Raw genomic sequence first — 15,562 nt, 5'->3', positions numbered from 1 at the left:
ATTATATTATTATTATTATTATTATTATTATTATTATTATTGATAACATTGTGTAGATGGAATGAGATGGCTCCCTACAATCTTTGGCTTGAAAATCCAAAGGAACATGCATTTCATTTCTGCCTGGATCTGGTCCCTGCCCTGCTGATACAGACCTCCCCCTCCTTTCCCTCATCTGCTTTACATTGACAAGACTATGGCTAATGCCAAACAAGATTCTCAGCTCGATAACAGCTGAAAACCAAGATATGAAATGGGTTTTCATATTCTGGTCAAGATTAGAGTTCTAGTTACACTAAGTACAGTTGGCCTTCTGTATCCATGGATTCTACATCCATAGATTCAACCATCCACAGCTTGAAAATATTAAAAATATATATAAATTCCAGAAAGCAAATCTTGATTTTGCCATTTTATATAAGGGACACCATTTTACTACACCACTGTATATTGGACAAATTTAAAAGGAAATCAGAATACTTCATACAGACACCAATGGTTGCTAGATAGTTCTGTGCTATCCCAGTATCAGAGGTATTATGCCTTTATTTTTCAGTTGCTGAGGATGTAAGACATGAGGAAATTCCACTCATGTCCCAATAGTGATCTTTCCATAGGCATCTGACTGTCTATATGTGAAAAGAATGCTGGACAAAATGTGTGTTTGCTCTAATATAATGTGCCTCTTCTTAAATTCTTACACTAGATTATTATCTGCTGGTTGATTTATGGGGTGTTTTGGAGTATAAATTTCTGACTTTCTGTTCTTTAATATTCAAATAAAACTGAAAGGTCTATCAAGTTCACTAACTGAAAGTCAGAGGTGAGGAACCTACAGCCCTCCAGGTTCTGACAAGCTACTATTCCCATCATACCTCACCACCAGCCAAGCTGAAGGAAGTTTTAGTCAGGCTCATGAGAGCTGTACAGTCTAGAATTGCATTGGCTTTCTTAGCTGCTGCATCACATTGCTGACTCATGTTCAGCCTGTGGTCCAGTAAGACCCCTAGATCTCTTTCACATGTACTGCCATCAAGCCAAGTGTCACTGTCACCCATAGTATATCTGTGCATTTTATTTTTTGCTGCCGAAGTGTAGTTTTAGCCCAGCTTTCTGGTCAATCGAAGCTGACCTGACAGCAGTTCGAAGAAGATTTCTGCCTAAATCTTAATATTTTTAACTTATGTTATGTTCATACCTGACATCAAAAGGACTTTTGAATCTTATGCTGTAAGTCCAGTTATCCAGAGCTATCCACGCATACGCCAAGTCATTAAATCTGTAATAAGGATCCTATTAATCGAACACAAAAAAGATAGAAAAAAACCCCACTGTTTATTAAAAGGCAACAATGTAACAAATTAATTACAAACAATGTTAAGGAAAGACAAGTTATGAAAACTGAAATAATCATCCACAAAGAAATTCAGGATGGAGCAAAGCTTGCACTCTGCAATAAGGATGGCTGCATTAACTTTATATGGTCTCTTCAATTAGTAAATGGAAGAGAAGCCTTTACAACTAACAAAGCATTCATTAAATTACATGGTGAAGAAAATCTGACTTTTATTATTGACCTTCATGTTTATACTGTTTCAACCAATGGACAATCCAAGTACAGCAAAAAAAACACAACAATAAAATAATACTTTCTTATCGTTGGTCAAAATAAACAGCATATAAGACAACAAAAGCAAAAAAGCAAGGGACAAACCAGAGCAATCAGAAAAAAATCTGTATGGAAAATAAGCTTTTAAAATGTATTTACTATGGAAAATAAGCTTTTAAAATTTATTTACTATGGAAAATAAGCTTTTAAAATTTATTTACTGTACTACTTTACCCAAAGAAAAATCCTCCAAAAAAAACTCTTCAAGTGACATTTAGCCATATTAGGTACGTTTGGACATAATGGTAAACTATGGCTTACAGTTATGGGAATGGGCCACAGCAAATCATGGCCTCAAGATCTCACTTCTCCTTCTCCACAGTGGAAACGGGAGCTGAGGAAATTTTGTTTTTGTTTTTTTGAGGAACCACAACTCTCCTATTATGTTGGACATATTATAGTTTATCTTAACTATGGTTTACTGAAACAAGACAACTTCAAAACTTGGTTTTGATTTAACCACAGTTTGGCCTTCAGACGTAATAAGCTACAGTTAATCAAAAATAGAAGGAAAAGCTTCTGATCTCCTCCTGATCATGTTGGAAGAGGGCAAAAGAAAACACACTTCAGGTTTGCTATGGTAATGCCTAGAAAACAAGCAGACACACACTCACACATAGAGTTTATAAGTTAATTAATGTGAAGAAGTTCATATAAGACTATTCCCCCATCCATTCCCCCCCCCCCAAAAGCCGCCTGTAACTCTCTCTCCAAAGAACTGTGGATCCTCCAAAAGCATGGTGGGGGCTGCAAGGAGGGAACAGGAAACTTTCCTTCAATTAACTTCATTGTTTTATGATACAACCCCATTTTTTAGCAAGTCTCCATTCCCACAGCAGCCCTGCTCCCAACGACCAAGAGGATCACTGCATCAGAAATTGAATCCGAATGTTCAGCATAACCTCTGGAGATAAATGAGGGCAAGGGAAGGGAGAACATAAGAAACTTTACTTTTTGTGACTTGCCTTAAGTTTAAAATGATCTTTTGTCAGAAAAAAAAATTATCTCATGGCAGCCTACCCCAATATGGTATCTTCCAGTTCGGTTGGACTACAATCATCCCTACTCATTCCCAGCCTCCATGAGGGATAATGCTGGTGACCAAAAGTCAACATATCTTGAGGGCACCAGGTTTTAAATAGTCAACAATTCAGAAGGCACATATGACAGGAAAAACTGTCATAATCAATAACAGAAAAGGGAAATTGGATGGTCAAAAACTCAATCTATCCTAGAAAGGTTACCCTTCCACCATCCTTAACACAGTCTTCAATCCAGAGAACTCTCCAATCCAGTTCAGACATTTGGCTTAAAACATGTGAGCCGTAAGTGTACAGAGAAGAGGTTGCACAAAGGGTGCCCCTCCAGCTGTTATTGGACTGCAGCTTCCAGCATTCCTCAGCATTGGCTATGCTTGCTAGAGCTGTTGAAGGTTGCAGTCCAATAATAGCTAGGAAGCTGTACACTGTCCAAACCTGGCACACAGTGAGAGAACCACATACATTGGCTTGATCCTTTCAACCACCAAAGTCCCCTTATTTGAGCAGAAAGGTCTGAAAAGACACTCTATGTTTATTCATTTGAACATGAGTAGAATATCCAGCAAGATGAGGGATGCTTTCCTTCTCTGTGTGTATGGCCTCCACACCTTCAGGAAATGCCCCAGGATTTTGCTCCTCTCCCCCTTCTTATTATACTACATCTACTTTCTCTCAAGTGACTTGAGAAACAGACCAAGTCCAAAGCTTAGAAAAGTTAAATTTTTACACTACAATGGCCAGAAACTCCAGCAGGCATGCTGACTTGGGGATTCTGGGAACTGTAGCCATTTTTTCCCCTAAGCACTGCTTTAAACTATCATAATAATCACTTCTCTGTCTAATATGAACAGCTACCGAAGGTTTGGCAGAGTTTTCCCATTATGCACTTCAACTGCCAGCTCCTTTGACACAAGCCAAGTCTCAGAGAAAATAGGAGCAAGCACAACAGCTCATGCTGAAAGGTTCACTGCTGTTCACACTGTGACAAAAAGGGATTTGCAAAGCCCTCTTCCTGTGCCTCATGTTGGCTACTTATTCTATGAATAATATCATTCTAGAAAAGGGTTGTTTCTTCACATTAGAAACATAGCCCCAAAGCAGCTGCTCTATTATTAGAAATGGGCTTTATCGGGCTTGTCAAATCATGCCTGTGAAGTGGTACTGCATGTTTGTGGAATGCCTGCTATGGTTATGTCTCTCTTTCCACCCCCAACACTATCAATATTATTCTTTCATACACCTCTTAAAGAGGACTCCTGAAAGTAAGTATTAAATAAGAGTCAATTCCCTTAACAAAGCTTAAAACACAAGGCAACCCCTGGGGAATCCAGGGAATCCACACTTGGCTGACCCCACATTTTTATCCTCATAAAACCAGCATTTGAGAGAGGACTTTTCTTAGACAAGCCCAGTACAATTTTTCCATGACCAAATTTTGTGAAGGCAAACCCCCCCCCCATTTGAATGGGAAGCGGGATTGGGGAAGGAGAAAAAGGAAGAGAAAAAGAAGTCAACCCACTAGTCAACCCATATCTTTGTGAGAGTGTGATGCATATTTTAGTAAGGCAGTGCTAAATATAAACTCTGACAGGAATGTTTAACACTACTGTAGGAAAGAAGAAGACATGACTTATTCTCTGCCGCATATGTGTGTTATTAGAGATATTTTCAGAAGTGAAGTGTAGTTCACACAGCAGGTTAATATTTAATTGTATTCAGAGTCGTTTCATTCCAACCTCTTTGTCTAGACTGTTAGTGTAAGGATTTGCTTTTATCAGTCTTGATTCCTGAAGGTTAAATGTAGAAAGCTTTTAGACTGTTAATTCCCTAACCATCAGAGACTCACTAGCGTGCCATGAGAAATGCATTCAATATCTACTTTAGGGAAAAAATGTACTGTGGACTAAAATACTGCCAAAGGGGAGGGCATCTATGAGGACTAGAGGGACATTCTCGACATGCTTCATTTGAAGCAGCTTCTATAAAAGCACATGAATTCTGCTTTCTCTCTATAACCAGATTCCTCCATGCAATCCCTATCGTGTCTCTGAGGAAATTCTGCTGTGGGAGTGGAAACAGGTTAATATGAATTCCTTGACCCTGAATCAAGCGGATAAGTATCGAATGCTTATTAATTGTGCTTGCTATACACTACCTCCAGGATTTGAGGCAACATTTCCCTGAGTTCCAACTGATGGACAGCAATAGCAAGAGAGGATTATATTTCCCCACAACCTGTTGTGACCTTTGCATTGGCATCTAGTTACTAGTAATATAATGGATCCAGGGCTCATGGGATGAAGTATCAGGACCTTCTGATTAGGAAGGACAGTGGCATCATTTGTCTTTACCACTACCACTAGCAACAACTTCTCTCTTCCTTCTGAACCTGGATGCAACTCCCACTACAGCTTGGACATGAATTTGTGCGCATGAATTTTCTCAATAATAATCTACTGTTGCATGCTATTTCTGTTGTAAAGCAAGGATCTTGAAATGACTTGGTCTTAAATGGGTAATTAAGATCTCTTAGCTTCCCAAGAGACTTGTTACTAGTGGAACTGAAAGCAGCTAGAACTGAAAGCTTGATCTAGTAACCTTTTACTGTTTTATGACATGGGATTCTTAACTAAATATGGTCTGATCCAGCAGGACCCTTCTTAGATTCTTTTTTGTCTGTGAGATGATACTTGTGCCCCAGCTCATCCCAAGGTAAATTTGGTCCTGTTTGGGTTCACACAGCTTGTGCTTTATAGCAAAACTGTTCAATGTATAGATCATGAAAACGAGTTTCTAGGGCCATACTGAATATTTGCCATTCAAAACATAAAAGAAAAAACAAATATTAGAATTACGACTGTTACCCAATTAAAGAAATTTTAGCTGACTGACTCATTAATCAACAATGTAAACAAATAAAAATAGTACTGAAAAAACAAGCCTAAGTTTTCATATACTGCGCACGTTTTTTGTTGCAGGCATCATTTAAGAAGATATTTATTTATTTATTTATTTAGGTTTTTATATCCCGCCCTTCAGCCCTAATGGCTCTCAGGGCAGCTAAGATGAACAAAGAGGGAATCTCTCTTCTCACATGGCCACCATCCACAGTTATTTTAAAAACCTGCAACAAAAATACTTTTTTTTTACCCAAAAAAGCCTTATTAATTCAATCTTCTCTTTACCCTGTCTTTTCTGTATATTAATGATCTATTCATTTATATCCTGCAAAGGGCCCAAGGCTTGCAGGATCCAAGGGCCAGGACTTTTTTTATTAGAAAGGGAATGATATCTATCATCTGTCACCCCTACAGGTTTCCTCGTACCTGCTAAAATTAGCGGCAACTCTCACAGAGGCTGAGTGGTGGTAATTAGGGAACAGATTTTCCTATCAATAATACAGAATTCTACAGTTTTGCCTTTGTAATCCATAATACTTGGTGCTGAAGGGGCAATTAAGACCTCTTTCATTGCTGAAAGCAGTTGAAAACAGGTAGAACTGATCTGAACTGGCAGAACTGAGCTGTATATAACCAATACAGCTGCCTCCCTTTGAGGGAGCATACATGATACACACTTGAACACTAAATTCACCACTACAGCATTGTTCATCAGCCCATTATCCACAAGGTGAGTTCCATGTCAGAACTGTTACTATCGCTTCACAGGCTTAAGGAAATTAGGACAGTATATCTTGTCCTTTTCCTGCTGTCACTTCCGTAACTCTCAGCCAGTTCCAGTTTTCCTTTTATTCTGGCAGACTGAGTGCACATCTGATCTGAGAGGCTAATCCCTGTAGCCTAGAAGTAATAGAATGTGTGATATTTACTACTGCCAGCTATCTGTATCTCAGGAAGCTGTAGCCTGCATATGAAATCTGCATACATTATGCAAACCCAGCACACTTGCATGAGTTCTTGTGCATAATTTATTCTGCAATTTGTTGTGCATAATTTATTCTTCCTCTGCTAGTTACAGAGAATGGTGAGAAGCTACACAAGGACATGAAATCCCACCTCCCTGAGCTGTAGAAATCTTATTTCACAGTTCCTTTGAATTGTGAGAGATCAACTGTGTATTCTGAGTATTATCTGTGTAAGCAGCCACTTGCTATTTTTGAAACAGAGACAGAGAGAGAGATACAGTGGGCCCTTGGTATCCGCTGGGATTTGGTTCCACCCACCCACACCCCGTGGATACCAATGGATGCTCAAGTCCCCTTAAATACAATGGCATAGTAAAATTGTCTCCCTAATATAAAATAGTAAATCAAGGTTTGCTTTTTGGAATGTATATATATTTTTTAAAAAAAACATTTCCAAGCCATGGATGGTTGAATCCATGGATAAAGAATCCATGGCTATAGAGAGTCAACTGTACAAATAAAAGTCTTTTAGAAGCTGAATTCTGTAGAAAGCTCCACATTTTGGAATGTTTCAGTGTATAATAATAATAATAATAATAATAATAATTATTATTATTATTATTTCTTACCCGCATCTCCTCATGGCTCGTTTCTGTGTCGTGTTGTAGCCCAGTGCTTCTCCCGCTACTGGATGGGGAGCTGCAATTATTGTTAGCCATTATGGAAGAGATCAGCACCAAATTTGGTCCATTGGTTTTAATTGTTTCTTTCCTGGAAATCTGCCCAGGACCATCATTAGTCCAGGAGAGCAGCACTGTTGTGGTCATGGAAACTAACTGCTTGCAATGGGAAAATGAATTCTTGTTGGGAACCAAGACAAATCAGCGCAAAGAGTCTGTCAGCTCACCTTTCTAGGACTCATACAAAGAGTTTTGTACTAAATATTCATGCCACTTTTTTGTAACCCATTCAAAATTTTAACAAAAACTAAGAAATATAGTTTTCCTCCCCCAAAAAGTCATTTCTAAAAGGCTGTTAAAAATGTTTATTATATTTCTGGTTTGTTTCTTATTATTTCTTTTTCTAAACAACTGAAACTTGGGCTGCATCTGCACGGCAGAAATAATCCAGTTTGGCACCACTTTAATTGCCATGGCTTAATGCTATGGAATTCTGGGAATTGTAGTTTGTTGTGGCACCAGAATCTCTGAACGAGAAGCCTAAATCTCTCACAAAACTAAAATTCCCTGAATTCCATAGCACTGAACCATGGCAATTAAAGTGGTGCCAAACTGGATTATTTCTCCAGTGAAGATACTGCCTCACCTCTTCAATGCAAAACTGGTTGCTTTTCTTTACATATGTATACAGTGTGAATGACTATTAACCAAGACAGCTCTCTGGGAAACTATTTTCGTATTGTTTTAGCATACAAGAAAAAAGTTCAGTTTTGTAGAAAGGAAATATTCTGGTTGTTGAAACTTCCCTCCCTTTTTCCTTTGGTGAAAATAATGCTAGAATAATGGAGGGCAAAACATGTGGTTTGTGCTGATTCCCAAGGTGAGTTTTCATATTGCTTCCCAGAACAACTTACAGATGATACATGAAAGTAATGTTTCGGGTTAGAAATTTAGTTTTCATGGCTTTCTTATAAAGTGCCCAGTTTATGTGGCAATTGTACATTTTTTCTCTACAAATATATTAATTGAAGTCTATAGTTCCCTCCCTGCCTTAATACCCTACTTTTTGACAGAGTTAATACAGTGTATTCTGATTATATAAAGGAGGAAATGATAGCTCATTTAAATTACATTTTGACGACGTGTCTTACTAAATATTGCAGTAGCCATAGAACCAGTAAGCCAAAATATACATTTTCTACACACTACTGTGCACAGGCAGCTCTTACCTAGCAATCATGTTGTGTCAGATGTCAAAAGCGAGGAAAACAAAACAGGAAAATATCTAGACTCTAGTCTAGACCAACCCAAGAGTCAAAATTCTCCAGAGCCAGGGAACATCTCAGTTGACTAGGCATAGTCTCATTTGCTCTGTGCTGGAAATTCAAATAGTCCTTCCTGTAAGGGAGAACCAATGGCACAGCCTGAACAGGAAAAGCCCATCCAATACATAGGAGACCATTGCTGTTGGAGAGGGAATGTTTCTAGTCTTCCGAATGTTTTGGCCCATAACTCTCACATGCCCCACCAAACAAAACCAATAATTAGGGATTGTGAGGGTAGTAGTACCAAACATCTGAAGGGCCAACCATGCTTTACTGCCCAGAGAGAGGCTTCAGAACTATCATTCTAGTAGTTATCATTCAGTCAACCTGAATTTCTCTTTGCATTCACAATGCAACCACAGCTTTTAAGTAAATTTTCAGCAGCAAAAGGGGGAGTTGAACAGAATTCCCAGTCAACAGAAGATGAGTATTCCAGTGCTTTGGAAAAATTTCAGATGCACTCAGAAGCAGCAGAATTAGTGCAGCAAATTATGCCAATTAGCTTAATTGGTGGAGATAGCAGAATTTGGCTTTTTGGCACACAACCTTGATGTCTTTAGAAGCTATTGTAAGCCAGGCCTCACAAACATGCAAATGCAGCACAGGATTTCCAGCTCTGATCAGAGCAATACTGCTCCTTAGAGAACTGAATAGGATACATCAAGCAGTTCATCATGCATTTTTTACATGTCAGTTTTCCCCTTCTTTTCATGGGCACATACTATATCACACTGACACTTGGGAATTAATTTCTCTACACAGAACTGAGTTACTGTTAAACTGGGACATGTTCATAAAAACTACTATATCATAGCAATCCAATAAAATCAACTTTCCACCACCTCGACTTTGAAAACTTGAAAAGATTAAATATATATATTTTAAATACGTAAGATTAAGGTCCAGGCACCCCATTAAAGTCCCTTCTCATACATCCAGTGAAAGACCAAAGACTTGTTTAAAGTTTGCTGGGGGGGGGGGATGATCTCTGAGGTAGGCAACCTAGCCTCCCATTGGATGGAGCTCTCCAGTGTGCAAGCAACCATTAAAAAGGTTCTCTATGTCCTCACCAACTGTATCTGTGAGGTTGATGGGGTAGAGAAAATAAAAACACAGTGTTTGAGGTGACATGAATAAGATTATTTTGATTTTCAGTTATTTATACAAACAGGTATTCGCCACTTGATGTTGCATCATGAAATGATAAGCATATATGTGTGAACTAGTACATGCTCATTCCAGGATGGGCATGACTTGACTGGAGTAAGTGCTCCAGCCTGTCTTGGCCTTCTCCACAATGTTGCTGTTGTGTGCCTCCAAGCTATTTTTGACTTACAGCAAATCTATCATAAGGCAATACTCCCTTCTATTCCTCTTCCAAACAATGTGCCACAGCATTCCATAGACACTGAAAAAACTCAGTCCTGTTCAGACATTTTGGTAGTTCCGATTTGTAATTTGACAAATCTTGTGGCCCTTCTAGGCCTGCTTTTCTTTTGTTTGAGAGATGCGTTTTCAGATATGTAATGGCACTCTAACCAGTAGCTATAGAATTTCTCCCACCAGAGAGGGCTCTGTGCTTCCAGATGTTAGCAGGAAGTTGTGTATGTTACAATCACATAAACTAAAACAGGCATGATGACTTTCATAATAAAATCACGTTTTTACATTCATCGTGCACACCAGTCCATCACATATGGGCTGAAACAAAAAAACATTATTGACATCCTTATTTGAGATCCTTCCAACAGTTCTGAGGGGCCTAAATACCCTAAAGGCACCAGATCCCATCTAATCTTGCAATCTAAGCATGGTCAGCCCTTGTACTTGGATGGGAAACCACCAGTGAATATCATGTGCTGTAGACTGTATTTCACAAGAAGGAATGGGCAAAAAATCTCTGAGTATTCCTTGCCTAAGAAAATCCTATGAAACATCCATGAAATCAGACAACTTGAGGGCGCGCACACACACCAAACTTCTGTTATGAATAGAGGCAACCTGTCACATGGGTTCATTTGTAATATTATGTAGAAGCATAATCTTGTGGACTGACCTCTGCTTGGAGGACCACTAACCTCATTTAGGCACCAAAGGAAAACCTAGTTCTTCACAGAAGTCTTTGTGATTAGAAATCATGGTTTGATTATGACATAGTGCACACAGTCTGACAATCTGGATGCGTAACCTGTTCTCAGGACAAAAGGCTACTGTTAGGACAGAAAAGAGAGGAATGGAATAGTTTCCCATTGGAAAGGGGGTTGTATTGTATCCGCCTACCTGTTTAACTTGAATGTGGAAAACATTATACAGTACATAAAGCAGTATCAGACTCAGAAGAAAGAGGCATGAAAATTAGAGGAAGAAGCATCAGTAGTTTAAGATATGCAGATGACAACATGCTACTAGCAGAAAATATTGAAGATTTGGAAAGATTATTGAAGAAAGTCAAGGTAGAAAGGACAAAGGCAGGTTTACAGTTGAACATTAAGAAAATAGAAATAATAACCACAGGTGATCTACATAATTTTAAAGCAGATAATGAAGACACTGAAATCGTTCAGGATTTTCCATACCTGGGTTCAATAATCAATCAGAGCAGAGACTGCAGTCAAGAAATCAGAAGAAAACTAGGACTTGGAAGGGCAGCTATGGAAGAACAAGGCAAGTTCCTGAAGCATAAAAATGTATGACTGAATACTATAGTTATGATGCTCCACATCATAGGATTCCCCATTTCTATATATGGTTGTGAAAGCTTGACAATGAAAAACGTTGATAAGAAGAAAACCAACTCATTTGAGATGTGGTGCTGGAGAAGAGTTCTGTAAATAATGTGGGCTGCTTAAAAAGGTGAGTAAATGGATATTAGAGAAAATCAGGTCTGAATTCTCACTAGAATCAAAGTTGCCTAAGCTGAGGTTGTCGTACTTTGGTCATATCAAAAGAAAAGTCTAGAAAAGACAATGATGTAAGGTTGGGGGCAATAGAAAAAGAGGAAAACTACCTAACAGATGGATAGATTCAATAAGAGGAGACATGGCCATGAATATGCAAGAGCTGAGCAGGGTAGTTGAGGAAAAATGACTTGGAGGTCTCTCATTCATAGGGTCATCATAGATCAAAGTCGATTTGAAGGCAGTTAACAACAAATACAGTTTTAATTTTTTTTTTAACTTGATGGTTTTAAATCATTGGAAGTTCTTACACTACTTTACATTGTTTTCTAATTCTGTACCCTGCCCAGAGATCTTGTGATATGAGGCCTGGGCCACCAGCCAAGCAAGCCAATACAAACGCTAAGTGAGTTTATATGCAATTTAGTGGACATAAAATACTTTATTCAGAAAAGTGTTTTACACTGTTGTCCTCATCACAACTGTTTTGCCTAAAAGAAGCAAAAATGCTAAACTCGGCCTGAGGAAAAAAGAGGATGAAACAACAGATAATTTTGGACCTTGGACTGTTGGAAGTAGGGGCTGAACATGTGCTCCAAAGTCCCACCCTAAAGGCACCAATGGGGCTGGAACCTTTCGCATCACATGTGAAAGAGTCAGCTGCTTTATCCATCAACTTTGAAGTCTAATCCAGATAAAGAGGATCCTCCAACATTGTTCCTGCCACCCATCTCCCCTACAGATCCAGAGCTTGGAAAGTTACTTTTAAAGTTAGCTACCATTATACTACTGTATCAATGTTATTAACATTTCACAAAAATAACTGAAATATTACCTCTTAATTTAAAAACAACCAAACAACAGGAGGCCAAAGCCTGTGGTGTAAACACACACTCTTGCCACCCACTTCATTAACAGGTCAATACCCGTAACAGAGCACATGGCAGCAGCATGTGAACCAGGTGATTTTCCTCTTGAAATCTTTGATATAGGGCAGAGCGTATATAGTTTCATAAAATAAATAAACAAACCTGTGATATCACATTCCCATAAAAGTAAGCAGAAGCTAGAATTACACTGTGAAAGTAACAGGACAATATCCTTTGTTCAGTTATAGTCTTGATACACATTATGCCCCACGTTCTGCAAAAAGGAATTCACCACAAAAGACCCATTATCCATTGTAATTTACATTCTCACTGCGCAGTTACAGCAGTTTAACACCACTTTAATTGTGACGGTTCCATCCTAAGGAAAGCATAGAGTCCTCTCTCTGAAAGTTTTATGGCCAGCTTCACCATTTGCTTCTTTCTGTATCCCATTCAGTACCCCAATCCTATTCCCCACAACTGTGTGACTTTAATGTTTGTGGTTTGAAAACTGTACTTCCCCAATGCATGTGAAGAAGTGGGTTGAAATCCACAAAAGCTCATGGTAAAATGAGTTAATCTTCAAGGCGCCACTAGATTCCTGCCCACCCCAGCATTTCTATTTGAATTAAAATCAAGGCACCTTGGGATCTGTTGTTGTTGTTGCTGCTGTTGTGTGCCTTCAAGACATTTCCAGTTTATGTTGACCCCAAGGCAAACCTATCACTGGGTTTCCTTGGCAAGGTTTGTTCAGAGGGGATTTGCTATTGCCTTCCTCTGTGGCTGAGAGCGTGAGATGTGCCCAAGGCCACCCTGTGGGTTTTCAGGGCTGAGCGGGGGTTTGAATCTTGCTGGTCTCCAATACTGGTGTCATGGTCCAGTGCTGAAACCACTACACCACATTGGATCTCCAACCAAACTGTAGTCCGGGTGAATTGGTTGGCTAATCAAAGCATCCTTGTTTTGTGGGATGCAGGAAGACTCCAGAGCAAAGAATCCTAATGCCATGAAAAGCCACAAATCCTGGAATTCCCTAGGATGGAGCATCAGTCTGACAGTTCAAAGTGGCATCAATCTGACCTATGTAGAGCAGGCACCTCCATTAGGTCATCCTCCTCCCCAGAAGGACCAGATTCTGCCTGATCTTGAAAACGAACCAGGGTCCAAAACACACTGCAGAAATAATCCAGTTTGAGACCGCTTTAATTGCGCTGGCTCAATGCTAGGGACTCCTGAGAATTGCAGTCTATTGTGGCACAAGAAGAGCTCTCTGGCAGAGAAGGCTAAATGTCTCACAAAACTACAGTTCCCAGAATTCCCTAGCCTTGAGCCAGGGCAGTTGAAGCGGACTCAAAGTGGGTTGTTTCCACAGTGCGGATGCAGCCACACGCGCGCACTTTCCCGCACCACTTTGGAGCCCTGGCCGCCAGGAGAGGAGGAGGAGGAAGACGCTGTACCTGGATGATCCCGCTTCGGAGCAGCGCCGTGTGGACGCAGCCGGGGACGTCCCCGCTCAGCGCCACCGATCCGTTCCCGTTCCTCAGCCACCAGAGCCCCTTCAGGCTGAGCGTCGCCGCCTCAGAGGCTGCCCTTCTCCCTTGCAGGGCGACCAGGAGCCAGGAAATATATATGCACCTCCTCAGCATCCTGAGAGTGTTGCTATTACTGTATTTAGAAATAAATGTGTATGGAGGAGGAGGAGGCGGCGGTCTTATCTTGGAAGGCCTGAGCCTCCTAGTTTGTCGCGCGTCGAACCCGGTTTTCAGCCAAGGCTGTGGGGACGCCCTCCTCCTGCGCCATTGGCCCTCTGCGCCAGAGGAGGAAGGGGAGTGCGCATGCGCGGAAAGCCCTCGTTGTTTTTTGCCTCAGGCTCAGAGCCATTTTTACCTCGGGGCCAATAAACAAATGAGGATTGAGGAAGCCTTCTTGCTTTCTAGAGGCTGCAGCCACACTGCAGAAATAATCCAGTTTGAGACTGCTTTAACTGCCCTGGCTCAGTGCTAGGGAATTCTAGGAACTGTAGTTTAATGTGGCACTAGAGCTCTCTCTGACTCTTGAGAAGGCTAAATGTCTCACAAAAACTACAGTTCCCAGAATTCCCTAAAGGCACTTAAAGTGGTCTCAAACTGGATTATTTCTACAGTGTGGATGGGGAGGAAAAGAAATAAGTCGACTTATCGATGCATTCTCTTCATCCAAAACAACGCTGCAGAAATAATCCAGTTTGAGACTGCTTTAACTGCCCTGGCTTAATGCTAGAGGATTCTGGGAACTGTAGTTTTGTGAGGCACTATTATCAGTCTTTGGCAGGGCAGGCTAAATGTTTCGCAAAAATGTTCCACAAAACATGAGTCAAGAGTGTGAGGCTGCAAAACAAAAAAACTAGAGGTGCCAAGCGAAATAAAATATCTCCAGTTATTCAGAGACATGGCCATGTTTATCACACTGGGACTAATTTCGGCATTAAAGAGAGATTAAAGCGCATCTAAAGCATCCCGCAAATAAAGCAAAAATGGCAAGTGATTGTGCAAATGATTATCACACACAATTGTGCAAATAAAGTGATATCTGAAATGCACTGTCCCTGAAATCCGGAAAGTAAAAAGATGTGTGTTAATGCTTCTTAGTGAACACTTTAATGGCGGGTTTTGTGTGAAGTCGTATGAAATTATTTAGCTTAATTATGCGATTTTTCTGGGATATTCACGGGATAAACTCCAGATCCCTTTCATGTGATGAATTCCTAATAGTCTGGAATATCAGTATGCAAAGGGATCTTACAGTAGTTCCCCAACTTTGGTTCCCCAGATGTTTTGGACTTCAGCTCACAGAATTCCTGACAGCTGGCCAAGCAAGTTGGAGTCACTGTGGACTGAAGTCCAAAATAACACTTGGAGGCGCAAAGTTTGGGTGTCATGTAGCACCTTTGAGACTTAACTATTCAAAAGAAGTTGTAGTACAGTTCAGTTCATCTTTATTATTACAGTCATAGCCCAGCACAAATGTTGTAGCTAAGCACTTGAGGAAGTAGACCAAGTCTGCAAAAGCTTATGCTATCACTGTTTTTGCACATATGGAGACATATTGGATTGCAAAAGAGGGGTCCCTGTTGAGACACAAATGGACTTTAAATGTCCTGGACTTTGAAAATCTCCCTATTGCCACATAGTCGGAAGGAGGAGGCCCCTGCCTGCAAAAGATATCCTCCTCAGCATAA

The 15,562-nt window shown here is 40.1% G+C and overlaps 1 protein-coding gene across 7 annotated transcripts in view; it reads right to left on the bottom strand.

Moving 5' to 3' along the window:
• MANBA (mannosidase beta) overlaps positions 1–14,155 on the bottom strand; it is a 73,451-nt gene extending 59,296 nt beyond the window's left edge. For 5 of the 7 annotated variants that reach the window (XM_042469149.1, XM_042469152.1, XM_042469153.1 and 2 more), the window contains exons 1-2: positions 13,803–14,155; positions 1,199–1,293 (exon numbers count right to left, since the gene is read on the bottom strand). In XM_042469149.1, coding sequence (XP_042325083.1) covers positions 1,199–1,293; positions 13,803–13,991 — 284 coding nt within the window. In that variant the 5' untranslated portion in view covers positions 13,992–14,155. Of the gene's footprint in view, positions 1–1,198; positions 1,294–8,483; positions 8,653–13,802 lie in introns of all 7 variants that reach the window. The other 2 variants (XM_042469155.1, XM_042469154.1) reach the window with 2 other exon arrangements.
• Positions 14,156–15,562: the final 1,407 nt, after the last annotated feature.

This window comes from Sceloporus undulatus, chromosome 5, assembly GCF_019175285.1.
Source record: "Sceloporus undulatus isolate JIND9_A2432 ecotype Alabama chromosome 5, SceUnd_v1.1, whole genome shotgun sequence".
Classification (NCBI taxonomy): domain Eukaryota; kingdom Metazoa; phylum Chordata; class Lepidosauria; order Squamata; family Phrynosomatidae; genus Sceloporus; species Sceloporus undulatus.
This window is presented reverse-complemented; position numbering and strand designations above follow the sequence as displayed.